Source organism: Fusarium mangiferae (genome assembly GCF_900044065.1).
Source record: "Fusarium mangiferae strain MRC7560 genome assembly, contig: FMAN_scaffold009, whole genome shotgun sequence".
Classification (NCBI taxonomy): Eukaryota; Fungi; Ascomycota; class Sordariomycetes; order Hypocreales; family Nectriaceae; genus Fusarium; species Fusarium mangiferae.
The window spans coordinates 741057-765347 of NW_024573929.1; the positions used below are offsets into that span (position 1 = coordinate 741057).

The 24291-nt window shown below is 47.5% G+C and overlaps 11 protein-coding genes across 11 annotated transcripts; 7 read left to right on the forward strand and 4 right to left on the reverse strand.

The window, feature by feature from the left end:
- Positions 1 to 327: 327 nt before the first annotated feature.
- FMAN_12340 (uncharacterized protein) lies at positions 328 to 1822 on the reverse strand (the record flags this gene model as incomplete). The annotated part of the gene is made up of 3 exons (XM_041834867.1): positions 328 to 954; positions 1004 to 1390; positions 1439 to 1822. 3 exons carry the CDS (start codon positions 1820 to 1822, stop codon positions 328 to 330), a joined length of 1398 nt encoding a protein of 465 aa, XP_041685087.1.
- A 318-nt stretch (positions 1823 to 2140) lies between these two features.
- FMAN_12341 (uncharacterized protein) lies at positions 2141 to 2744 on the forward strand (the record flags this gene model as incomplete). Its single annotated transcript, XM_041834868.1, has 2 exons — positions 2141 to 2331; positions 2387 to 2744. 2 exons carry the CDS (start codon positions 2141 to 2143, stop codon positions 2742 to 2744), a joined length of 549 nt encoding a protein of 182 aa, XP_041685088.1.
- Positions 2745 to 4811: 2067 nt separating this feature from the next.
- On the forward strand, positions 4812 to 6220 carry FMAN_12342 (uncharacterized protein; the record flags this gene model as incomplete). The annotated part of the gene is made up of 5 exons (XM_041834869.1): positions 4812 to 4970; positions 5026 to 5062; positions 5140 to 5599; positions 5688 to 5818; positions 5865 to 6220. The coding sequence occupies 5 exons, from the start codon at positions 4812 to 4814 to the stop codon at positions 6218 to 6220; spliced, it is 1143 nt and encodes a 380-aa protein (XP_041685089.1).
- A 1225-nt stretch (positions 6221 to 7445) lies between these two features.
- Positions 7446 to 9415, forward strand: FMAN_12343 (uncharacterized protein; the record flags this gene model as incomplete). Its single annotated transcript, XM_041834870.1, has 6 exons — positions 7446 to 7477; positions 7535 to 7559; positions 7612 to 8398; positions 8449 to 8665; positions 8713 to 9018; positions 9070 to 9415. The coding sequence occupies 6 exons, from the start codon at positions 7446 to 7448 to the stop codon at positions 9413 to 9415; spliced, it is 1713 nt and encodes a 570-aa protein (XP_041685090.1).
- A 93-nt stretch (positions 9416 to 9508) lies between these two features.
- FMAN_12344 (uncharacterized protein) lies at positions 9509 to 10627 on the reverse strand (the record flags this gene model as incomplete). The annotated part of the gene is made up of 3 exons (XM_041834871.1): positions 9509 to 10369; positions 10415 to 10564; positions 10616 to 10627. The coding sequence occupies 3 exons, from the start codon at positions 10625 to 10627 to the stop codon at positions 9509 to 9511; spliced, it is 1023 nt and encodes a 340-aa protein (XP_041685091.1).
- A 523-nt stretch (positions 10628 to 11150) lies between these two features.
- FMAN_12345 (uncharacterized protein) lies at positions 11151 to 12407 on the reverse strand (the record flags this gene model as incomplete). The annotated part of the gene is made up of 1 exon (XM_041834872.1): positions 11151 to 12407. One exon carries the CDS (start codon positions 12405 to 12407, stop codon positions 11151 to 11153), a length of 1257 nt encoding a protein of 418 aa, XP_041685092.1.
- Positions 12408 to 13874: 1467 nt separating this feature from the next.
- On the forward strand, positions 13875 to 15212 carry FMAN_12346 (uncharacterized protein; the record flags this gene model as incomplete). The annotated part of the gene is made up of 3 exons (XM_041834873.1): positions 13875 to 14020; positions 14074 to 14477; positions 14530 to 15212. The coding sequence occupies 3 exons, from the start codon at positions 13875 to 13877 to the stop codon at positions 15210 to 15212; spliced, it is 1233 nt and encodes a 410-aa protein (XP_041685093.1).
- A 1302-nt stretch (positions 15213 to 16514) lies between these two features.
- Positions 16515 to 17330, forward strand: FMAN_12347 (uncharacterized protein; the record flags this gene model as incomplete). The annotated part of the gene is made up of 1 exon (XM_041834874.1): positions 16515 to 17330. One exon carries the CDS (start codon positions 16515 to 16517, stop codon positions 17328 to 17330), a length of 816 nt encoding a protein of 271 aa, XP_041685094.1.
- Positions 17331 to 17572: 242 nt separating this feature from the next.
- FMAN_16161 (uncharacterized protein) lies at positions 17573 to 19102 on the forward strand (the record flags this gene model as incomplete). The annotated part of the gene is made up of 1 exon (XM_041834876.1): positions 17573 to 19102. One exon carries the CDS (start codon positions 17573 to 17575, stop codon positions 19100 to 19102), a length of 1530 nt encoding a protein of 509 aa, XP_041685095.1.
- Positions 19103 to 19339: 237 nt separating this feature from the next.
- Positions 19340 to 22570, reverse strand: FMAN_12348 (uncharacterized protein; the record flags this gene model as incomplete). Its single annotated transcript, XM_041834877.1, has 5 exons — positions 19340 to 20023; positions 20077 to 20676; positions 20730 to 21256; positions 21307 to 22051; positions 22145 to 22570. 5 exons carry the CDS (start codon positions 22568 to 22570, stop codon positions 19340 to 19342), a joined length of 2982 nt encoding a protein of 993 aa, XP_041685096.1.
- A 308-nt stretch (positions 22571 to 22878) lies between these two features.
- On the forward strand, positions 22879 to 23780 carry FMAN_12349 (uncharacterized protein; the record flags this gene model as incomplete). The annotated part of the gene is made up of 2 exons (XM_041834878.1): positions 22879 to 23338; positions 23386 to 23780. 2 exons carry the CDS (start codon positions 22879 to 22881, stop codon positions 23778 to 23780), a joined length of 855 nt encoding a protein of 284 aa, XP_041685097.1.
- Positions 23781 to 24291: the final 511 nt, after the last annotated feature.

Sequence of the window (24291 nt, forward strand, 5' to 3'; positions counted from 1 at the left end):
TGGCGAGCTGTCTTATGGCCCTCTTGAGAACTTCCGGTGTTTTCTTTGGGAAGACGAGAAAATAAGACTCGTTGAGAAACAGACACCAAATTGTGAGCCAGATCAAGCCTGATATCATGAAATAAAAGGGCAATGCGCCTACAATAAACAAACAGCTTACCTTCCATAAGACTTCCTCGATGTTCGAAGGTAACTTGAACAACAACCCTGGTAAAAAAATGATAAATACCATAAGAAATAGAATAGAGTGAGGCGAAAATTGATACCTTGCCGTACCTCCAGAACTTCCATATAGGGCCATATAGGGCCATATGTCTCTCGAAAGCCTTACGTTTCAAAGTGCGGAGCTATATCTAAGGAGAAGATACTTCTGCCCTCCCAAAACTCCCTTTCGCGGTCTAACAGTGGCTCGTGCCTGAATTCTACCAGCCGCGTAAGGAGGAGGATTCGTTTTTCTCTCTCCGGGAGGTCAGGTATACCGGCTTCAACGTCACTTCTCCAGACTTGATTATATCCCATCGTTTCAGCTAGGTTCTCTCGTTGTTCGTCGGGGAATTTGGACAGAATAGCATCCCATCGCCTAAGGAACTCAGGTGTGAGGTCGAAACAAAAGTCCGGGGAATCTTTCGATTTGATTTTGTGTTTTATCACTGTCGTAGGACCCCATATGTTCTCAAGCGGAAAGTAACCACTCTTGACATCTATCCGATACAGAGCGAGCCCAGATGTCAGAATATCGCCAACTTTCATCTTAGTAGGCGCTACTTGATCGATCCATCGCATTTGTCTTCCGGAGGGTCCTAGTGGAGGTGGCTGTTCTGGGGTTTGTTGGGAATTGAAGAGGGCTAATCTGTATGACATCCTGCTGTAGAACTGTCTTTGCAACATTATGGCTAGTTCGGCTTCAAAACCGTGCGATTGAACCACGATTGCTTCCTGAATATCTAAAGGCTTCTGTTCGGTTATTAGCTAAGTGCAACGAGATTTGGGCAGACATGCGAACCTTGATCCACAAACAATACTGGAAAACAGCAAACCCTACATGTAACAGGGTATGGAATTCCAGAAGTGTAATTGGAAATCCATATGCACCCCTCCAAAAACATTGCATACACATCCAGAGCACTTGGATAAGAACAAGTACTTTCTGAAATACGTTGGCTTTACTCTTGTCGTCAATTTCATTCTGTTGAATTTTGATCCAGTGTCCCTCTTTGGCGAGTGACAGTATAGCGCCCGGGCCTGCACGAACGGTTTTCCGGCCATTTTTGGGGCCGTTGAACAGTTTCTCGGCTGAAGGGTCGAGATCCGGAAGAGAGAGAATATCACTGACGTCGAAACGAAGTCCTCCCATGATGATAAAGTAGGCGTATTTCGTGTTGATTTTGAACTATATTCTGTTATCAACGGTCACAAAACACCAAATAACATGGCTTACATCAGCTTCAGGACTAGATTTCGACGATTTCTGTTGTTTCCGGATCTTTCGAAGGTCCGACTTGAGATCCCGGGCATCCAAATACTGACGGGTGGCGGTCAATATGGAGACTTCTGGAATAAGGATAGTCAACAAAACCCATTTTGCCTTTTCGAAAAGAAGCCGTTGCCATGTTGGGTTAGAAACTACGTCGAGATGGAGGGCCGTGAAGATGCAGGCGATGAGGGTAAAGATGCAGCTTTCAAGAATATCGAATGTGCCCCTGACAGTGGGAGAGCTGACCCAAGGTGGAGCAAACTTTGACAACAGATGATCTGTTCCATTGTAATTAATGATAGAAATATTCCACGGCTGGGTGAAATTCGACGAGTCGAGGTCTCCCATATTGACTTTCCAAGGAGGACGAACAAGGGAAATATGATGCTGCACTCTCTAAGATGTCCATATTCTTGCTGAGAGTCCTGATACTTGTTTATAACCCTCGAGCTTCAACCCTCAGTATGCTATGGCGATGTCGATCCAGCCAATAGGCGCGCCGTGTTTACCGCCCTGCATTCATTCGAGTAGTTGGACAAAACTACAAAAGCCACCGAGTTTCCCCCGCACCGTAACGTAGTCGAGAATACAAAGAGGCTCAGGGCAGAGCACGAAGTCTTTGTACAACAGCTCCTTAGTATTCGTGCTCCTACCAGAGCTGACAGAATGGCCTTGAATTCAACCGTCGTCGAGTCAGATCCCCAATCCTCAAGTACCCCTCACCTCGAACTCGTCAACGGCAAAGTCCCATATCGTGACGCCGTTGTGTCATGGAAACTTCCCAAGGTTCTCCTTTTAGGCGAGGAACGTTACATCGACAGTTTCGAACTTGATTGCGTGACACATGTGGTATTGCAGTGAGTTCTTTTGTCACTACACACAGAAAAATCGTGCAACTGATCGGCTGAAAAGAATATCAGACGCTCGACAACGACAAGTATTTGCTCAGATTGGCGTTCAGCACGACTACGACTATCCTTTCCCTTTCTGGCACTTTCTTGGCAAAATGATCTCCCAGGCGCTGCTGGAAAATGAGACTTCGCTTGAGATATTGAGTTTTACAAGGGTAAACGACCGCGAATTTGTTGGATTCGAGAACAAGAACTATCCGAAAAGCGATAACAGCACAGACATTAATGTCATTGAAGTGAGTCTCAAAAGGCCACGGCCTAATGAGCCTATGGAGATCTTTTGGGGGCCTGCTAGGGGCATCATCATCCATAGGCTTCGAGAATGTGAGTATTGTGAGGGTTACACTTCGGGACTTTGAGGCTGAGATGAAACACAGGGTTAGAGGAACCCCTTTCGGCCCCTTGACGGGTACCTTTGGTCGATGCTTGACGGGAAGGTACTGTAGCGTCTCTTGTTGCACGGAAGCAACACAGCCAACGCCGTCGAATCCTCAACGAATGCTACCATGTCTGAGCCCTGTCGATCATTCATCCTCGTGACAATCCAAGGTCCGAGTCATCATTCAGCCTAGCAGATACCAACATGACATTCTCGTATCTCTCATAGGCATATCAGGGTCCAATTTGTTCTCGGCGAGTGTTGGTTCTCTGACGAACTGCATTAGAACCCTCAGCTAGCATAAGTACTCTATTAGTATGCCGATCTTCTGCCAAATTCACGAATGAAGAAAGGCTAAATCCTAGCCCTTTATTACGGCGGCCGGCAACCTGTTTTCCATCACTCACACGATTCAGTCCCCGTCTTCATTTAGTAATTGTGGCGTCAAGGTTTCCTAGCCTCCCCGGCAGTGACATCCCCACGACATGGGTTATGGGCTGGAAAATAAGGCAGCGAATTACCGCCCAATTGCACCAGAAGCCCAATGCCTCACGAAAGAGTTGAAATGACCAGCTGGACTACGGAGTGGAACTGAGGCCTTCTCCATGATCTTGGCTGAATGCTGGACGCGTTTATCAGCTCACCAGGTTTGCTGAAAGTTCAAGGCTTGCATCTTGAACAGAGATCGTATTCTCAGATGAGATAGAGTTTAAATATTCTAGCTAAATGCTTCTTGCGTCTCTTTCAAGCAATTCTCACTCTGCTTAAAGCTCCTTGGGAGACACAAACATTAGGGGTAGATCAAAGGCTCCAAAATTGTTAGCTGAAGGTCTACTACGGAGTATATCCATATCGAATCTGCCTTATTTGACCCAAACTCATGCAAGCCTTTTGTCATTTGGCACAGGATTCGGAGGATTTCCTTGCCTCCCCCAGACTAACCCCATCTCATGGAGAGATCTTCTGCACATCGAGCTAAGAACTCGAGATAGGCCAACACCAACGAAGTGATTACCGTTATCTTGATAGCCCATCCGAACGGACCGGCGAAGGGTGTTTCACAAAGGAGCCTAATCGAGCTGTAGCTTCGGCCATGAATAATTGCCAAGCATAGCCAAGGCAAGCCCCGCGTCGATTATGACTCGGACCCTCTTTCATATGCCGTTAGGGGTTCAATATGCCAAAACGGCGCTAGCATTACTCGACAGCTTGGTTACGTACAGCAATTTAAACTTTCGGCATTTTCCCTGGCGGACGAACTGATTACTCCTCTCGTTTCAGTCAAGTCAAGGCTGCATGCTTCCTCCAAACGTCCAAGCCCAAAAAGCGCCCCCCGGCAGAAACAGTGTCGGGGATCTCATCAGTGGCGTACGGGAGGGTCAGCATTCTATCGGATATTCCCAGCTGAAGTGATTCCCAGCAGATCAATATGCCAAGATCCTCCCCTAACGGCTCATCAAAATCCACAGCAAACCTAAACCGAAGGATCCCCCTTGTCTGTGTTTTCCCTTCTCTTCCAGGGTAAAGCCCCTACGCTGAAGAGTCAGGGCATGACACAGGACTTGTCACGACGTCAGGACCTGGCATATGACGAATGAGAGGTGCCGGAGCCATATCATCCTACCTGGGCACAATGTCGATCGACAAGGTTCCCCGGAGACGGTCTATGAGATCTACAGTCTAAATGCGACGTCGTCTGTTTTTAGCCCGTCTTCTTCCTGTTGGTCTTGAGTTAGTGCACTGACGGTTCGTAGAAAATGGGTAGCAATGCCGTTTCCCCTGTTTCTTCGTCTTTGTAGTGCTGTAGATCCTATTTCTTAGCTTCTTCCTCATTACATCTCTTGCCTTGACTCTCTGCTCCATTCCATTCATATAGATATTAGCCCTGCGGGACCTTTTCTTTTTCGTTTTTCGTTTATCTCTTTCTCCATTTCCCAGCGACCGGGTAATTGGGCAGACCCGTCGGTACTGATACATAATCTGTCGTGGTATCCATCCGCGGAATCTTCTTCTTCTGCCGCTCTTTCATTGCATTCACTCACCGACAATGGCGACCGCAACACACTACACACCCGATGCTGGGGTGATGAGCTCTCAGATCATCACCTACTCTGTCGCCACAACTCTCTTGGTCTGTCGTCTGATATCTCGAAGGCTTACACACGTCGCATTGTGGTGGGATGACTTTTTCGCGATGATGTCCTGGGTGAGTTGTACTTGTCCCTCTGATGGTATCCACTTACTGATCTTTCCCTCCCAAGATTTCTGCTTCTCTCTACTTTAGCTTCACAATTTACTGTATGTACATGGACATCTTCATGCCTCATCAGACTCCACCAAGGTAGTTAAGTCATAGCATACTAAAATCTATCCAGGGGCTGTGGACATGGGTCTTGGCCATGCGAAGTCGGAGGTTCCTCTACCAGCAGAGACAGTCGAGGAGTACGCACGAAAAGGACTATTCGTTGCCGAGTTCACATACGCAATGTCCCTTGGCTTCTCCAAGCTTGCCATCCTCGGCTTCTACTGGCGCCTGTTCAGTGTCTCGAACATCCGAATGGGAATCCGTATCCTTCAGGGATGCACCGTGATCTGGCTCACCATCCGAACTTTCATGACCATCTTCCACTGCATACCCGTCAACGCCTACTGGGATCACAACATCAAGAACGCTGTATGCAATATCGACCCTGCCAAGTTCATGTTTGGTACGACGCTGGTGCATCTTATGCTCGAGATTGCCGTGTTGTCATTGCCCGTATTTCAGGTCAAGAACCTCAAGCTTCGCCCGGGCCAGAAGATCGCTGTCGTTGCTCTGTTCATGTTTGGTATCTTGTAAGTCTTGGTCATTTTTACCTCCATTTTTATCTCATCATCTCTGTTGTCTTGGGTTGGGACCAAGCTAACTTGACCTCCCTCATAGCGTTTGTATAGCTTCAATTATCGTGCTTATCGAAGCAATCAACCTCAATCCCAAGACGACCGAAATGGCGAGGGACATTAGGGGAGTCATTATCTGGGCAGGTACAGAAGCCTACCTCGCAATCATCTCTTGTAAGTAGCATAGCATTATCACTAACTTCTATGCTAACCTTGGCAGCTTGTCTCCCTATTATCCGACCTATCTTCCGCAAGTTCATCTCGAGCTCGATACTTTCATCCAAGTCCAACTCAAGTGCTCCCAATCCTATCAGCGGCTTGACTAGCAGCCGGGGCATCAAGCTCACCAACGTTACTCGAACAAAGGAAATCGACGACAATAGTTCTCAGCGACAGCTTGCCGAGCTTGAAGACGGATCATCTGATGATATGAACTTTCATGGCTACCAAGAGCGTGTCCCCAATCACAACACTGTCATCACTAGTTGCGCCGATGAGAGACCTAACAGCCACGCACACAATACAAGTGTACAAGGTATTCAGGTTAAGAATGAGACAAGAATATACTATGAGTAGAGCATCTTCAGGGAAGCTGGATTAGAGTATCATTTTCTGTTGGAGAATGAAGGAAGCCTATTCAGGCTGCTATAGCGACTTTGCATTGTATGATATGAAGTATAATGATAGATACCAAACTTCGTGCATATTGATACCGATGTACTTCTTCCAGCAAGAGCAGTGAGAATTGCCATGTCAGGTCTTGTGAATGGATACAGCCGGCGTATTATCACTTGTTTACCAGAAACTTCCCGGCAAAGCTCAGTGGAAAGTCAAAGAAATCATAGTGCCTTGGCATACTGATCATGAATGAAAATTCCCAACGATGGAAAAGAAGACTCAACGCATTAGTCCTAAATAACAGAAAGACTGAGGCAAATCAGCATAAGTTTAGGATATCTTTGCTAAGGTAGGGTGCCTTTTGCCGAGTTTATTTCGATATCGTATTGAAGTCTGATGTTTTCCTACCTACTCACTGAGGGATCCCTAACGAGCTGTTGCAAGGCACTTGCTTGCTGCGATGGACTTGAAATCTCGCTTCATGATTGAGATAGTAGTGAGCTTATTATTATTTTATAAATAGTCTCAAAATTGTGCTCAAGTTACTGATGGTGCCTTGATAGCGCTTCCTGGATCATCTGTTCACAGTCAAACACGGCAACAGACGTTCACAAACAGCTTTCACTCTGCGCAATCCGTTATTTCTGACGCTTTAATGACATTGAATATAGAAGCACTGTCAATTGCCTCTGGAAACCTCTCCATAACATGAGTTTTGGCGTGCTGACCCTGCTCAGAGGAGTGTGTGCCACTTCTAATGGGTGATAACCAGTCAAAATGTTATTTGAACGCTGATACTTGGTTGTAAATGAATACCATCTCAATTTTGAGATCGCGCTATTTTCTTCTAGTTGATAGGATCAATACCGAATATTTAGAAACTCTAGGGTGGTTAATATAGAAGTCGCAAATCATCCCCTGCATCGACCAGTTCACTGTCTTTGTTTTCGAGATTCCTGCGAGAGTTGCCTGCTACAGAATCGTTATGACGGGTTATTCTAGGGTAGGCAACGGTTAGCTGTCAATAGAGCACATCCTGACCCACACCCCCAACTTGCACCCAGCCCCTCCTCAATGTTGGGCTGATATCTCGCAACAACCTGAGGCGATGCCTGATCAGCATTTAAACTTGGCATCATAGGACCCTGTCAGCTTACTTTAGTTGTATCTAGCCTAGCCCGATATGAACCCCGCAACCGGGAAGCAAGAACTCTCGTGAGACCTTGGACAAGCGCGTCACCAAAGATATCATTCACTAACACGAAACCCTAGTTGCAAACGTTGCCGATACCGAAAGGTAAGTTGACGTCAGGATATCCGATGGAATTGCGCAAGTTTGACGGCCCTAGTTGAGATGCACACGAACAGTCCCATGCACCAATTGTGCAACAGCGGGTGCAGGCTGCGAGTATGAAAAGATCGACAAGAGACGGAACCCACCATCTTCAGAGTACACGATTGGTCTGAGAAATAGAGTTGCGTCATTAGAAGCCTTCATCCAGGAGTTGAGAGAAGCTTCTCCCGCTCGTCGAGATGAAATGCTTGGGCCCGCAGCTTATATACAAGGCGCATCAAATATTTCGATCGCAGGGCCGTCTCAAATCATCCAACCTGATACTACAGCTCGAGCACGCCTGAAACCAGATGCAGAAGGATCACTAGTCTACCATGGCGCGACCAGCATCTTCAACAGCGATCTTCTCACCACAAGTGAGAGCTATCCAAGCCCAACGCAAAGTCTGTATGCAGAATCCAACTTTGACCATGTCATGGATCACTTCGGCATCAAGCTGGAAGACGACACAATTTTCAAAGCACTGCAGCAGTTCTTTCGCTGGCAGTACCCTCACTTTATGTTCGTTTACCGCGAGGCGTTTTTAAGAGACCATTTTGGTGAGCGCAAAGGCTGCAAGTACTGGTCATCTGCACTTCTACTGTCTATTTGCGCTTTGGGCCTCCTCATGTCGGACACTGAAGGGGAGCGGAACCTGACTGAGCAGTTCTTCCAAGCGGCTGAGAGTATCGTGATGGTATCCGGATTAAGCCGTCCTTCAATCCCCACCGTCCAGTCATTTTTATGCTTGGCATTCTTTGAAATTGGCCGAGGGAACGTATCCAAGGGATGGGCTTTCTCAGGTATGATATACTCAATGCTCGTATGAAATGTCGATTTTAACGAAGGGCAGGTATCGCATTCCGCATGGCCCAAGACTTGGGCTTTCAAAGTGATCCCATGAACTGGCTGCCACATGACTCGACCATTATCTCAAGCGAGGATATTGAGATCCGCCGCAGAATCTATTGGGGCTCATACATATCAGACAAACTGATCAGCTTGATACTTGGGAGACCCGTGCAACTGGTCTTTGATAGCGCCGAGGTTGATCTGCTGGAGTTCATAACGTAGGGCAGTCTCCATTCCCATATTTAGAACCAGCTAACGAAGTCAGTGACGGTCCAGGAATGGAGTACTGGCGTCCCGTTGGTTTCGGTGATGACCCAGAAGAGCTGCGAGTCTTGTCAAACATACCATATCTCAAAGAGCAGATTCGGCTGTACAGAATTGTTGAGAAGATGATGACGACAGTATTTTCTCCACGGACGCCTCGAACGCAGACAGACGTCTTCACACGACAGACGCTGCTTGATAACCTCAATCTTGAGCTTCTGCAGTGGAGGGACGCACTGCCGGCCTTTGCAAAGTGGAATAAATGGTCGACGAGTGTGACGATAACACCCGCGGTGGCTACACTCCAGTAGGTCTCCAATGCTCCATCTAGGATTACATGACTAATCGTATCATGAAGCCTTCTTTATAGCAGTGTTCGCATTGCTTTGAACTATGAGTCAGCCACCACTAATAACGTTGCCTCGGCTCGAGAAACTGCACTTCTGTCTTGCACCACCGCAGCTCAAGATATTCTTGCTCTGGTTCGGATTTACAAAATGCAGTATGGGCTTCGCCATGCACCACTCATATTGATTTACGCATCCATACAAGCCTCGAGATCAATCGAGAAGTTTGGTATTCCGGAGGAACAAAGCTACTTGGTCAGTTGCTTGGCTGAGTGCTCTCACACTTGGAGCATTGCTGGTCAAGTACAAGGCCCGATGCCTGCAGTGAATTTTGACACGTATCAAGACCTGGTATAGGAGTCCGGCGGTTAAGTAATACATCCATAAAATATCATATGTATATCACTGCTAGTTTCGTACTTAGGTGACCGTCATACTTCGTGAGTAGGCCTAGAGCCTCTCTCCCTCCTCCAACTCGTGGATCAAAACTAGGGGCCCCTTGGGAACAATATCTGGGCCAGTGATACCAAGAACCCTTCGTCTAGCATTCGCGTAACCAGTCTTGTACTTCTCAAGCCAAGTCTCAGAAGTCTTTCGAAACGCGCCATGAGTTCTGAAGCTAGTGTCCCAGTAAAGCCTCCTCAGCCAAAGATGCAAGTTCGGATAGTGATCCCTGATGGTTCCAAGGTTGCACATGAAAATAGGGACATACCCAACGTCAAAACGGAGAATGGTTGGGAACAAACGGATGTCAGCCTCGGTGATGTGCTTGCCGAGAAGAAAGGGGCCTCCGTCAAGGATTTTCTCCAGTCGATCGAGTGACTTGAAAACCTTTTCAACGTTTTCTTCATATGCCGCTTGAGTCATAGCGAAGCCACTCTTATAGACACCATTATTGACAGTATGGTAAACCCATTCATTGATTTCATCAATCTTCTCGCGCAAGCCATCGGGGTAGAACCCACCTCCAGGTCTGTTGATTTCACGATCTTCATCAGGAAGAAGGTGGTCGAACTCCGTGTATAGCATCCGAATGATATCGCTCGACTCATTGCTCACCATGGTCTGTGTCTTTTTATCCCAGAGAACGGGCACGGTGTATCGGCCCTCATAATTTGGGTTGGCCTTGAGATATAGTTGCTTCAACGTGTCGAGTCCATATAGTGGATCCTTGGGGAGCACACCATACTTGGCAGCTTCTGGGCTATCATCGAAGAACCAACCATCTTTTCCCATAGTAAGAGAGCAGATGTATAGGTCGATTATATCCTCGAGTTTCTTGAGGTTCCTCACGATCATGGCGCGATGAGACTGTGGTTGTCAGTGCTGGAAAGATATAGCCTAGTGATGACCTACCCAGGGGCATCCTGGGCTGAGATAGAGAACGTAACGATCTTTCTCAGCCGGAAATTGAGAATCTGGATCTTTTGATACGAAACTGCGAAAGGCACTGTCAGGCCGAATAAAAGAGCCGTCCTTGGTTGGCTTGAGCCTAATCTCATCCGGCTTTGGTGACATTAGTAAAGGCGTTATCAATGCCATAGCACGAAGGCTTACCTGATCACCCATATTTCTAATGTTTAAGGAAGAAGAGTTCCTGGATAAATAATAAGTCGAAGAAAAAGATCGAACAATATTCTGCCTTGGGATGATATGCGACTTGTATGGCTTGAGGTTCAAGATGTGTAGGAATGGAAGTTTCATGCCAACTCTTTTCGAAGAAAATGGGGTACGCAATCATTTATTAAATGTTTCCAAGCTCGATATATAAGCATCATGCCATGATATCTGATCGGCCAAACATGATTGATAATCACGTCACCAAACTCGGCGGCTTATGATGACAACCGCGCGGCAAACCGGCCGGATAACTATAAGTTGTGGGGCCAGAATATGGCAACCAACAAAGCAAGCATCATCTCAAGCAACCTTTTACGATTTTGTTTTTCTTTCATAAACTTGCTAGTAACATCGATTGTTTCTGAGCTTCTTTATGCTTTTATTGCCATCATCGAGAACTTTAAACAGAACTTAAAATATAAGACTTGTTATTTCGCAGGATAGAAACCCTTAGTCTTTTAGTCCGACCTCTTCAATCAAATGAATTCAAGTCTGAGCTGGAAATATTTGATGAAGTTTCCGAGTTTCGTCTTATAGTTGACGGTGGCACACGAGGCACAATCTTGTCGGGATAACAAGTCTCGCAGGTCTCATCACCAACGCATCTCCGTGCCCACGGTGTACGCGGTCGAGTCATTCTTCCAACCACTGGTTCACAGGCTAGAACCCGAAAATGACCAAGATCATCATCGCCGAGTGATAGGGCACCGTCTAGTGATAGAATGTCAAACATGTCAAAAGCAGTCTCTGTCTCGCCACAGTCGGCTTCATCGTCGCCGTTGCTTACGACCCACGCGGTACCGATGTCTTCTCTTTTGACTTCCGTGTAGATGAAATCATTTGAACGAAAGATCTCCCTTGGGGTATCCGTGTTCCTATTTTGCTGTCCTCTTCCCCCTTCTGAAATTCTTGGGATATGCTGTGCCCGTACCAAGCTGTAATCGATGTACCAAATCGTGAGCTTGGCAACATCAAGGAAATAACTGATCATGTCTTGAAAAGCTCCACGAGTCATCCCCAATCCTATTTGGTTGTAGTGGACCCTGCGGTTCTTGAGTGTATCCATAATCGAGGGGTCATAATCCATCACAATGTTGCTCCCTATGAAGCTGAATCCTGATCTTTCATGGGAGGGGTCTTCGTCAAATAGAGATACGAAGACACTTGGGCTAACATGCCACCAATCCACATGGCTAAGCCATCGAGGATCAAGATGGATGAGATCGTTGTCGAAATCTATTGTGATATGCTTGACGACACCATCTTTTTCTTGGTAAGATGCCGTATGAGTGGCACCTTTTTGGCCGTTATATTGGCCTGGTTCTGTGGTACGTTTTGGGTGGAAGGGAGACTTGACGTGTGACCACCATTCATTCTTACTGAAACGTCTTTCCATCGCCTGACGTGATTCCTTGCAAATAGTCCAGAGAGAGGTATCTGTCAGGTAGACGGAGTCATTTGGGTTGCCCGCAACATCATCAATTGGGACAGCTAGTGAAAGCCCTGGAGCAACGTTCATAGACTCGTATTCGAACTTCTTGGTGCGTAGTAAGCGAAGAAATCTCCCTTGTATCGGTTTCATGGGAGTTGGCTGGAGAACACGATAGTCAGCGATATAGAATCGGTGAACGTGGCGATCGCCCGGAACTGGGCAGACTGCGGCTTCCCAGATGAGAATCTGAATCTCTTTGGGGAGTTGGAGGAATTTTGGAAAAGTATCTGGAGCCATGCTCTGATTCAGGTACTGTCAAATACTTGAGATCAATGTCAATTGGGGGACAGAAAACCTAAAGACTGTATCCTAAGAAATAAAAAGATTTAGGTGAAGACAGTCGAGTTTCAATAAGTTTAGGATAGATATTCAGGCGTTGTACTGTTGATTTTGAGTATATCAAGTTAATATCAGACCGCTTTCTTACTGCGAAGATATCCATTGAGGGACTCTGTTGCCTCATGTTGGACACAGCTTGAATATGACGTAGGCAGAGTCATTCACCGAAATAGCATCTCATTGGTCGAAGTAGCACAGGCCAGCCCCCCCAAGACCTTAGTATGATTAGGAAAGCCATGAGAGTAAAAGGCAGACATAATCCCCATAAAGATAGAAGCTTCATAATTTATCAAATTGTGACCATATTTTTAGAATAAAGTAAAGAGACTCTTTAACTGGTCGCGTCGTAGCTAAAGTACAAGGGCATTAACCTTTTAACCTTAGTCAACGCTGAAGTTTAGTTGGCCCAGTGCTGGGGTGTCTGATTGGCCTTTGCGTAAACGCAATGAGACGGTCTTCCTTTTTCCCGCTACGCTACTGGATCCTTCGGCGTTGCGCCTCAGCCTTGACGCGTAAAAAGAGAGGCTTAGCTGAATCAGACGCTGAGTCCAATAAACTGAGATTCTTATATGACAATGCGTCTTTTTAGGTCCACTGTTTACTGTCGATCGTGGCAGGTTGACGAATATCGTCTTAAGGGACATCTCGTCAATGAGGAAGACCAAGTTAAGATTAATGACCTGCGGATCGTTTGACTTGTGAGTATACTTAGACTTGCTTAAAAACCCAAGACAGCAAAGAATGTTCAATCTGCCTGCGTCTTATACTTCCACCATTAAACAAGGTACAAAGATAAACTGGTCTCGAGGATTACTACGATATCCTAAACTCGCCCAAGTCGTTTATCCCTTAGAAAAGAGGTCCCAGGCTGTCTTGCGTCCCCTTGCCCTGGCGTCGTGTAAGCATGTGTTGGCTGTTTGACGTTTATCGGCTTCTTAACCGAGCTGTGGACCTTGCGTTTAGGTAACATTTTAACGGCCAATTGCCAAAGCTTATTAGACAGGTCTAGAACAATTCTCCCTAAACGGAACTTCTCGTATACTTCGGTAGTTGCCTATTCCAGCTAACAATCTGTGCTTAGACAGTAAAGATCGTAACCATCATACGATAGATGCATCGCCATTGGCTAAATAGCACCTCAGTGACAGCGATGCTTCCACTTGATTACGTAGATCAAAGTTTCGGCTCTTCCTGCTTTACAGGCAAGGGACGTAGCATCGCGCCTTCGTAGATCAGTAGGGCTTCGAATTATGTTATAGCCCCGCGGGACCCGGTCTAACTGCCATCTTTAAATCGTTGAGCTCGCTGTTGTCACGTCACGTCACGTCATGTTTATTTTCTTGGTTCTTTTTTGTTGTCTTTAAAATGGGCCTTCAATTCTGCGGTGCTCAAAATGGTGTAAAGATGGGATTGTTGAACGCTCCCAGGCGGGCCATATGGATCTGCTCCATTGTCAGTCTTACTGCGTTCCTTGTCTTTTTCTGCTTTCCCGTCTCTTCGCTTTATCCGCTGTAAGTACACGCTGCCCACTCGTTTGCCCGGCTAAAGACGATTTACTATACAGGAAACCCACCGTCTCTCCATCTCATTCTCCATCTTCTCCTGCTCCACCTCCTCAAACAACAGATACATTCAATGCCAACTGCCATAAGAAACCTCGACCGGAAGCATATCAACAGCATGGCAATGGAACTGAGGGCTTGGCTCTGCCGAAGCTGATGGCGGAGTTATGGAAACCCTTGGTGCATCCTATCACAGAGAGAGTATTCGTCACCGACAAGGGAGAACGCTTCGAAGTACCAATCGACCAAGTGCGGTGGAAGAAGCCATTAGGGAAAAGGGTCGTGATCGTTGATACTGATACTCGGCTTGATGGTAAAACCGAGAACACAATGTTGAATGAATGTCCGTTGGATTTTACAACACTGCCCGGGCGGACTGGAGGTCACTTAAACCACTATATTTATGGTACAGTCTATCAACTCTGGTGCATCATGCTCTGCTGACATCGATGGGTTAGCTATGATTCACGGCTACGACTACCGACTAGTCCGTGCAGCCGACTATCCCGATCGGCACGGAACTTGGGTAAAGCCTGCCATCACCAAAGAGGCTCTCAAGACCCATGACTTCGTCATCTCGCTAGACTCAGACGCCGTCTTCACACATCTCGACCTTCCACTAGAATGGCTCATGAACCTCTGGGATTACCGCCCTGAGACCTTAGTCGCAATGGCTTACGACCTCGACTGGGAACAAGACTACGATCCCCAAGGAAACCTCATCCTCAACACAGGCTTCGTCATCGCGCAAGCAAGTCAGCGTACCCAAGACATGTTTCAACGATGGGAAGATTGCCCACGGAGCATACCTGGCTGCGACCATTGGAATCACAAGTGGGCGCATGAGCAGAGCGCCTTTTCTTACTATATTCGATACGAGTTTAACAGAACACATGATGTGAAAAACATACCGTGCAATCAGGCCAACGGCAATGAGTTTACGTTGGACGGAAATGGTGAATGCAAGGGCGTTTTTGTGAGCCATAATTGGAAGCATAAACATAAGACGCCTGAGTTGTTGAGCAGGAGTATAATGACTTCGCTGGCCCGTCGGGTACATGGGCAGTTCCACCATGATATTAAAGACTTGTACATAGATGCCTCAAAGCAGACATATCCAATCGCTGATGGGGCAACCTGAGCAATGATTGGAGGAAGGTAAACAATTATAATTAGACTATAGAATGCATGTGTATTTCTAAAGATGATAATTCCCGATAAAACCCATCTGCTTTCTTTATTACCAAGTACCAATGCTACAAAGACTGGAAATCAAGACGCTATCTTATCTTATCTTATCTTATCTTACCTCCAAAGGCCCACGAATAATACCACTATTTGACTTGACTACCCTAAGGCACTCGCAAGCAACGTTGGTTTCGGACGTTATCAATAGAATCTTATTGCTCCAATTGCGACCATTGGATTGTTACAATCATCATCATTTTCTCCCGTGAACTGTGCCAAGAATTGTAGTCACAAGGTGCCGTCTCAAGGAGTCCGTGCTGTCTAACCGGATTTGGCATGTAGAGCCTATCGACCCGAATAGAGAGTGATGCAGTGCTACACTAACTATGCACAATCACATTGTGTAAAGAAGGTAACCCGAAATAGAGAAAAGGTTGAGTTGTGGCGCATGCCACGTAGTGATGTATGGAAGTCAAGAGTCAGATGTATTGTTTCGTTCACGTACACCAGGGAAATAGGCAGGTCTACGAGTAAATTTTGTACCTCAGTCCTACTCTTGGAGATGAAATACTTGGTTAAAAGGCTTCAGCTCAGCTCTAAGTTCTACATGGTGATATAAGTCCTCAGCCACAGATCTCAACTACAAATAGGACATATAGATCATCCTATGTTTTTCTCCACCATACGCACGCCAAATACTAGACGAATAAAATCCAAGTCCATCAACAATGTCTTCATTCGACGGCAAGACGGTATGTATATAAAAAACTCTCTCTATTTGAAATCGAGCATCTAACCTGAATCGTGAAGATCGCGGTCACTGGCGCAGCATCTGGTATCGGCCTTGCAGTTGCTAAGCTCCTAGCAAGTCGACGTGCCCAACTCTCGCTCGCCGACATGAACAAAGCCGGCCTTGAGGCTGCTGTCTACAACGTTGATGGAGGTTGGGTCTGTTAGTCGGAGGTTACCCCGAGTACTTCGGCATAGGTCGGCATGTAGCCGATAAGGATGGGGAAACCCCACTTCATGGTAGCATCAGATTGTACTAGTCAGACCAACAGTCTCTAAAACTTTCCAGATTTGGTAAAAATGGTGAGTGGGGGTGCATTCGGTTGTATTTCATGATCAGGCGGACATTACAAGATAGTACTTATCTACCGGATTCCAACGGACCAGCCCCTCAAGCAATTCAAATTCTTGTTCCCTTTCCAAGTTCAAATATTAGAATATCGACTATCTCCGCCTCCGAGAAAAAATGACCGTGAAAAGCCGACTCCAGCAACCTGTACGGGTCGCCATTTTGGACTGCGACTACGTTGTACCAAAGGTCGCCGAAACTTGGGGACCGACATATAGCAGTATCTTTGGTCATCGGCTACAAGCTGTCAATAAGACTCTGGGGTCTGATAAGGTTCTGCAGATTTCTGCATTCGACATTATCAAAAACGAATATCCCGATCCAAATCACTTCGATGCCTTCCTGATCACAGGTTCTGTGAAAGGGGTATACGACGAGGATCTGTGGATTGCGAGGTTGAAAGCTTTCATCCAAAGAACCTACCAGACTCATCAACATGTTCGGATGTTTGGAGCTTGCTTCGGGCACCAGATCATCTCCGAAGCCCTGCTTGAGAAATACGGAGTGATTGTCGAGAAAGATCCAAAGGGTTACGAAGTCGGCATCCACAAAGTTGTTCTAAACCCGAAATTCGCAGCTCATTTCGATCACGTTCTAAGCCTGCCTGAGGGAGACGGGTTACGGGTGCAGTTCGCTCACGGCGACCATGTTCGATTTGAAGCATCATGGCCTGAGTCGTGGATGTCGATAGGAAGCACGCCACATTGCGCCGTGCAGGGAATCTTTCAACCAGGACGTGTCTTGACGTTTCAAGGTCATTTTGAATTTAACGAGGAGATTTCAACGGAAACGATCACGTACTTCTATACACCTGAACGAGGCTTCACGCCTGAACAGACGCAAGCTGCCTTGGATCAGATTCGAGGAACGGATGATTCGGAGGAAGCTGCAAAGATACTACATGCATTTTTTACAGATAGTAATGATACATAGAAGATCTGCTATGAGAATCATATCGCAGCTCACGTCAAAGTTATCGACGCAGCCTTATCTGAATTAAGCTTTAGAATTGGGTGGCTTAGCGTCATGCGCCCCAGGATGAGGCGCAAGGAATTCCAAGGCGGAGTGAAAGGCTAACGATTAATTTCCCTCTTTATACCTCATGCTTCGTCTTCTAATTTTCGGTGGCTCATCTATCAAACTCTCCTTTCATCTCGAGATGCAACGGTTTCTCGATGCCGCTGTTTAAAAACTTTCGCAGCGGCGCAAAGGTCGTGGACAACGCGGTCAATCTGGACCCGCACACCTGGACATTGCCATCGTCATACAAGCCCTCCCAGGCAGACGGTAAACAAACAGTCATTCCTGACCCAAGAGTCTTCTCAAACGTGTTTTCAATTCCCTGCGAAACGGAATCGCAAAGTATTGAGACTCTATTGGCATACCCCGATGCGAGTCATGCAGCTGTACATCTCGCTCTGCTTGAGTGTTTTCGCAACCTGAAGGCTAGCGCGGGCGCTCTCAACATTGAGGTCATCCAACCACCTGCATACGATGACACCAAGAGTCCAGTGCCGGCATCGCCATCGGAGCCAACGCAGCTTCCCGCATCCCAAAAATGGGACCTTCTCATAAAACTCGCAGTTACACGATTTACGACTTGGTGGTCTGGTATTGAGCTATTGCTGAACCATGCGAGTGCCTACTCGCATCATGGCGGCACCCGTGCTGCTCTCCAGCTCACAAAGGACTATCTGCCACCATTGGACATACTGCTCGTATGGTACGCACTTATACTGAACCCGGAGGCTTATGAGGCTGCTTGCAACGCCCAGGGTGCCAATGCTGCGCGCTTGAAAAACATTTGTTTCCCCTGGCCTGCAATTCGAGATGTCATCGATATGGACAAGATGCAACTTGTACTTCCTCGATCTGCCCAGAAGCTGTTCACCAATATCACGTCTCAACCATGTGATATTCTTGAGTATTTACAGACCCCCCCGGCATACGCAGACGCGGGCAAAGTGCGTATCGAAACAGATTTATTCAGTGAAGTCAAGAGGCAGGAGAATATCATCGAGGAGTCTAATAAGCTTCTATGGATACGCTCACCTGCCTTGCAAGGGTCCCTGATTCGAGCGGGCTTGGAGTATCTGGACTTTCACTTAAGGGAGCCCAATGCAGTTGAAGAAGAGATGGTTTGTCACCAGTCCTTCGGAGTCAGGCTTTTTTGGAGGACGCACCGCCTCTTTCCCAGACAGTACAATGCTTTCCTGAAAGAAATTGGAGGCGTTCAGTCAGAGCAAACGCAGGGGCAGGACCTGAAACGAGATGCGAAGATTTTGTTCGATATGGACGACCCATCTCCCATACAGGAGCACTGCCACTGCTGGACCTGCGAGCGCATTCGCGACGATCTCCCGGAATTCGTCTACACAAAACCGTCAACAGCGGCATCCTCCTCTACGAGCTTGACTACCATGCAGAAACAAATTTCTTCGTTATCTGCCGAAACTCTACTGCAAATCCAGGATGACCTTGGCTTCTGTCTTGCAGTGGAGGACGCTCGCAGATCTGGGCTGTCATTGCCAACTCGGCCACCAACTACTGCAGAGAAGGAAGCAGATAAGATAGCTAAACAGAAGCAAAAGGAGCTTGGATATAGGCCAGGGCTGAATGAGTATGTGGAAGTGTTACCTGATGGGAGACGCAAGATCAGGACGCATAAGTATGCGAGTGGAATGTGGGGTACGACTTGGGTTTGATCTTTGCTAGCAGATATTTGTCTCATTTGTATCGAAGAGGAGCAAAGGGTTGCGATCTCATTGTATAAGGCGACTATTTGTGTGAGAGGCGATGCTCTACTGTTTATAGTGGCTTGTCTCTAGAAGTTTAGCAGAGGTTATGTATTTTCAGTTATCGCCTCCTGCAACGTTGAGCCTAAACCGCTGCCTCATCTCCCCCAACCAAGCATCTATTGACTGCCCATAGTCTGAACAAGACTAGCTGCTTCCACTAGGAACAAGATCTCGAGCCAGTCTAGCAACGATGCCAAGTGCATCCATCTTGTCACTCATCGGCTCCTTGAGCTCCTTCGCCGGACGATCGAACCGTCGCCAAACCTCAATGAACCGCTGCTGGCCCTCATCCAACCCAATACCACGAAGCACATTATACATATCATCGTGATTCGAAAGTCGCTCCAGGTCTTCAGCGCTAACAGCCGTAGTAGACGGATGTTCCTTACCGTGAACAATGGCAAGGTTGACGCAGTGAAGAATGAGTGCTGCTAGACCAGCCGCCAACGCCGTAGCCACGGATGAACCGGTGCGTTCCTCAAAGTCGTCTGGCAACGCACCCTCACGGTGTGGATTTCGCGATACTACCTTGTGACCTGGTATAACGAAGCTTAAGTGCTGGGGGCTGCCTGTTGGGCCCCATACGCGACCGTCTGCGGTGGCAGCGCCGATGCGGAAGATGCGCTGGCGGTCGAAAGACCATGGGTACTCAACTTCGGTGATGGCGCCAGTGTCTGCGGCGGCGCAGAAGAGGAGAATTCCTGCGTCGAGTGCGTCCTTGATGGCTTGGCGGAAAGTGTTGACACCATCACGATTCTCGACTGTTTCTTTGACTGTCCAGGACATTGAGATGATGTCCACCTTCTGGTCTATCGCTGCTCTCACAGCCTGTACCGTGTTAGTCGAGATACAAGAACCCATAGTCACAAAGTGATACTCACCAGCGCTGCGCTTTCTGCAGCAATGTACTCCTTGCCATGAGTCTGTGTCGCCAAGTTGAGACTCGTCTGCGTCTCAAGTTTGTACACATACAGCCTCGCCATCGGACATACCCGGCAAATCATATCCGCCATCACAGTCCCGTGGCCTTTCGTAGACCTATAGTAAGGGCTGGGTCCGTTCTCGTGAGGAAAGCCTCTGCTGAACGTCTCTCCACCCCAGATCTTACCCCGTAGAGACTCGACGTAGGGATCAGCGCCATCGTCAATAAGGGCGACCTTGATACCATTTTGAGGCTTGACAAACTCGGAACAAGTATTTTGGAGTTCGTCGGCAAATTTGTCCATACAGTTCAGCCATCTGTTTGACTGTAGACTCATCTCATTGATGCCGCTTTGAGCCTTTGCGAATGCTCCCTCTCGGACAATTCGTTCACTGCCGGGAACATCTGCTTTGCACCTGAAGACGAGTATACGTCTTCCTTCCCCAGCCTCGCCTTCGTCATTTGAAGGCAGTCTGTTCGGGTTTGAGGCTGCTGAGTCGTTTAACCGCTCCTCGAAGTCATTCGCGTACATTGTGATGCGATCGGCCGACTCTAATGCCTATGGAACGTCGAATGTTAGTACAGCAATGACGGAAAATCTCAGAAACATACCTGCTCCTCACTGTATACCAAATGTACCGCCTCCAGCCTTTCTAGCTTCGCCAGTCCATCAGGCTCGCTCCAAGCCCTCAAAACCGCTCTGTTACCACTCCATCGGAGATAAAGCTGCCTAACATTCCGACAAGCAGTTAAGATAGTCTCCGGACACAAGTCGACTTTCGTCCAGTCGAGAATCTCCACCTCGAAAGGCCGTAGACAATCCTCGAGTGCCTTGTCGCTATGCGATGGGTCTTTCAAGTCATCCACCATAACCTTGAGGACATGCTTGACTCCCTTCCCCTTGAGCCAGTTGAAGAAAACTGTCAGATCATCCCTACCACGTCCTTTATTCGACGCCTGAGCTCGGTTCCTTGTTAGTCTTGCTTTTATAGCTGATACTGGGGGTTTCTGCAGCTCGATTCTTCGGAATGAAACGTAGCGCAGGACTTGGTCGAAGTTGATGTGGTCATAACTTTGTTTGAAGGAATCCTCGTAGATCTCTGGTGGTGCCTCAGAGTAGTCGAAACACAAGTTGATGTCTGAAACCAATGGTTAGCATCTGCCAAAAGTGTTACGAATTCTGTCTCACTGTTTAGATTCGCTCCATGTAGAAACTTGACAGCTTTGAGCTGATCCCTACTAGCAGGCCTCGAATTGATCGTCAGAGTAGTTCGGAGATAGTGTAGCTTGACCGCCTGGCGGATCTTCTCTGCGTATTCGCTCTTCCGTTTCTCTTCTTGGGCCTGCTTTTCACCGTTTTCTACACCCGTTTGTCGTCTCTGTATAGGCTTGAAGCCATCAGGTGCTTCAATAGGTGAGTTTTTGTTCACGGCTGTATGGCGTGCACTTTCAGTAGAAGTGCGGCTTGAAGAAAGTACTTCGGCCTCCTCTGATCTTGGTGCATGAGGGTTATCAGGCGCTCGATGTAGCCCTCCGTGGGTGTCTTTGCCTTGTTGAGAGATGCGGTTTCTCCCGCCAGCATGCTCCAGCCCTCCTTTGGGCTTTGATCCGGCATGTTCGCTCTCATGTCCCTGTGGCTCATCCCTTGATCCGTCGGGTTTTCTTTCCCCAGCACGAGCGGAAACAGGCACTTCGAATTGTTTCCGCCAGAGGCGCTGTGTGTGATCTTGGTACTCATAGATGGATAGGTTTTGAGGTTCCTTGGTATACTCATCCAAGGCACTATCCCCATGAGCAAGGAGTGCCTCGACAATCTTTAGCTGCCCTTCTGATGCATACTTGTAATCGACAGCCAAGTGAAGAGGGGTCAGGCCGCTTTGGTCTTGTGCTCGTAGTGTCTCTTCGGATGCTCGTTTGACCAGTTTTATAGTATACTAGGGTTGGAGGTTGTGATATATAGCTGTATAGATGCAGTTCCTCCTATGCTCGCAAGTAATGCGGAGCAGTGAGTCAAGGTCATCAATCGCCTTCTTCTCATCCAAGACCACTTCGATGAATGCATGGTTCTTTTTGGCGATGGCGATATGCAGAGGAGTCTTGCTTGAGTCGTCCACTCGGTATAGCAAGGTCTTGTCGAACTTGATAACGCAGCGAGTCAACGATTTGTGTCCCACTGTGTTGGCGATCATGTGGAGGAGTGTCTGGTTTGAGTCTTTTGTCGATTTTGAGAGGAATTGCCCATACTTTTGTAAGAAGCTCTCTCGATTTTCTCTCTTGCCCAAGTTCAGCTTCATATTCCGAGCCTCATTCGTGATGCTCTCAAAGGCGAAAAGAACCTCATCGTGGTTGGTTATCTTGGCGGGCTCCTCCTCAAAATCATCGTTCTCGTAGTCCTCATCGTCGTCATCGCTAACGACGCCTTTGACGTCTGTTGTGAATGCAACCTTTGTCATCGTTCTTTGTATCAGATCTTTTTAAGTTTGTATTTTTCTCAGCTGTTATTTTGCATTTCAATGATGCTCTGGTTGCTTATTTGCTTCTCTGCTTACCGGCTGCAGCCTGCACCTACAGGAGACACGTCATTTATTAGCCGCTCAGCAGAGTCAAAGATATGAACAGGGGGCAAAGAACCCCATTTCTGAGGGCATGTACCTCACAGGTATCACATCAGGCTGTCACAAAAGCCCCTCTACTTCTTGACCACAAACCTCCTCTACAATTTACTCGAAACCTACCTTTTACTGCTGTCTACGCTCACGAAATGAGTCTTGATCCTGACTACGATGTGGATGCCGAGGAAGACATCTCCTTCGGCATTTCACTTGCGCCTAAAGGCGAGGAGGGGAATGAATTCCGCACGCAGAATGATCCGTTAGATCCTTATCAGCGCGAGAACATCATTGAACGCAAAGGCGCTGTCGACATTCGCTGCTCTAGCATCGACATTGTTCACGGCTTGTTTGACCCCGAAGGCGATGCTTTATGCACTCTACTGGTACTCGAATTTCGATTTGACCCAAGAAAACGAGCGCGGCGTATCGCACATGTCGATATTGAGCTGAGGTTCTCTGCCAGTGAGAAAGGCGTAGCTGACCCTCACGTTTTTGCCATCGCGCCCAACGGCAACTTGAGATTTGCTCAGACGACACAGACAGAGACAACTACTACTGGAGGCGACGTGACCATCGGCGCAGGCGCAGCTGGAGTGGAATTGGGAAGTGGTCTGAAGTATGAGCGTGAAGTCGCAAGAGAGATGACCTCGCTGCAGCCGTGACAGGATCAATCGACCTCCGCGGACGAAACTATGGCAAGCCAAACTGTGCGTCTTGGACACTGTTGGAGAACCCTGAGACAAAAACTGGTGTACCTGTCTCTATGCGAACCGCCATTCTGCTCAAGCGGAGGGACGAGGGACGTTTCCAGTGCGTGGTGACTGTCAACGCCAAAGCCGACTGGAGAACGTCGATGGAATGGCTTGTCGGCACCACGAAACGTGATGATCCCGTACTACTTGACCCGACGCTGGCTCCGACGAGTGATAGGTACAAAGATATGGAGATGAAGCTTGGGGAATTGGATCTAAACGCTATCTGTGATATCACCTCGGCCAACGTGATCGAGAACTCTGTCAAGACAAAGAAGATCGGTAGTCAGAGCTCCTGAAGCAACCTCAATAGCATAACCACCGGGTTACTCAGACTTTTTTCCAAAGTGTACATCTCAGGTACCAACTCAAACACGCACTGGCAACTTTTTGCGAACATCCTTGGCGGAGCTTTGACCTGTTCCATACTCAAAAGCGGGTACCAGCTTAATAGCTTAATCCTGCTCGAAAATCTGTGGTGGAAGATCCCATGATTTGTTCATACATCGGAAGGATAACTCCATCTAGGACCCCAGCCTCCACACCGACAAGGATTATCCAGCCTCCCAAAGCTCTCTATGCTTATCTATAGGTCGATTACCGGGAGCTATTGCCAATTGTCGTTCAGCTCATGCAGGTCGTAAGCAGCCTTCGGGGACCAAAACTTAGGGCGTATATCATAGGTGACAGAAATACTGAGTCAAGCTCCGTGAGATTTGGCGAGTTTTGGATGATTTATTTCTATCACCTAGGTTGAAACCCCCTCCATTTCTCGGTCTCCCGAAGGTATCACAAAATTCGATACGAGGG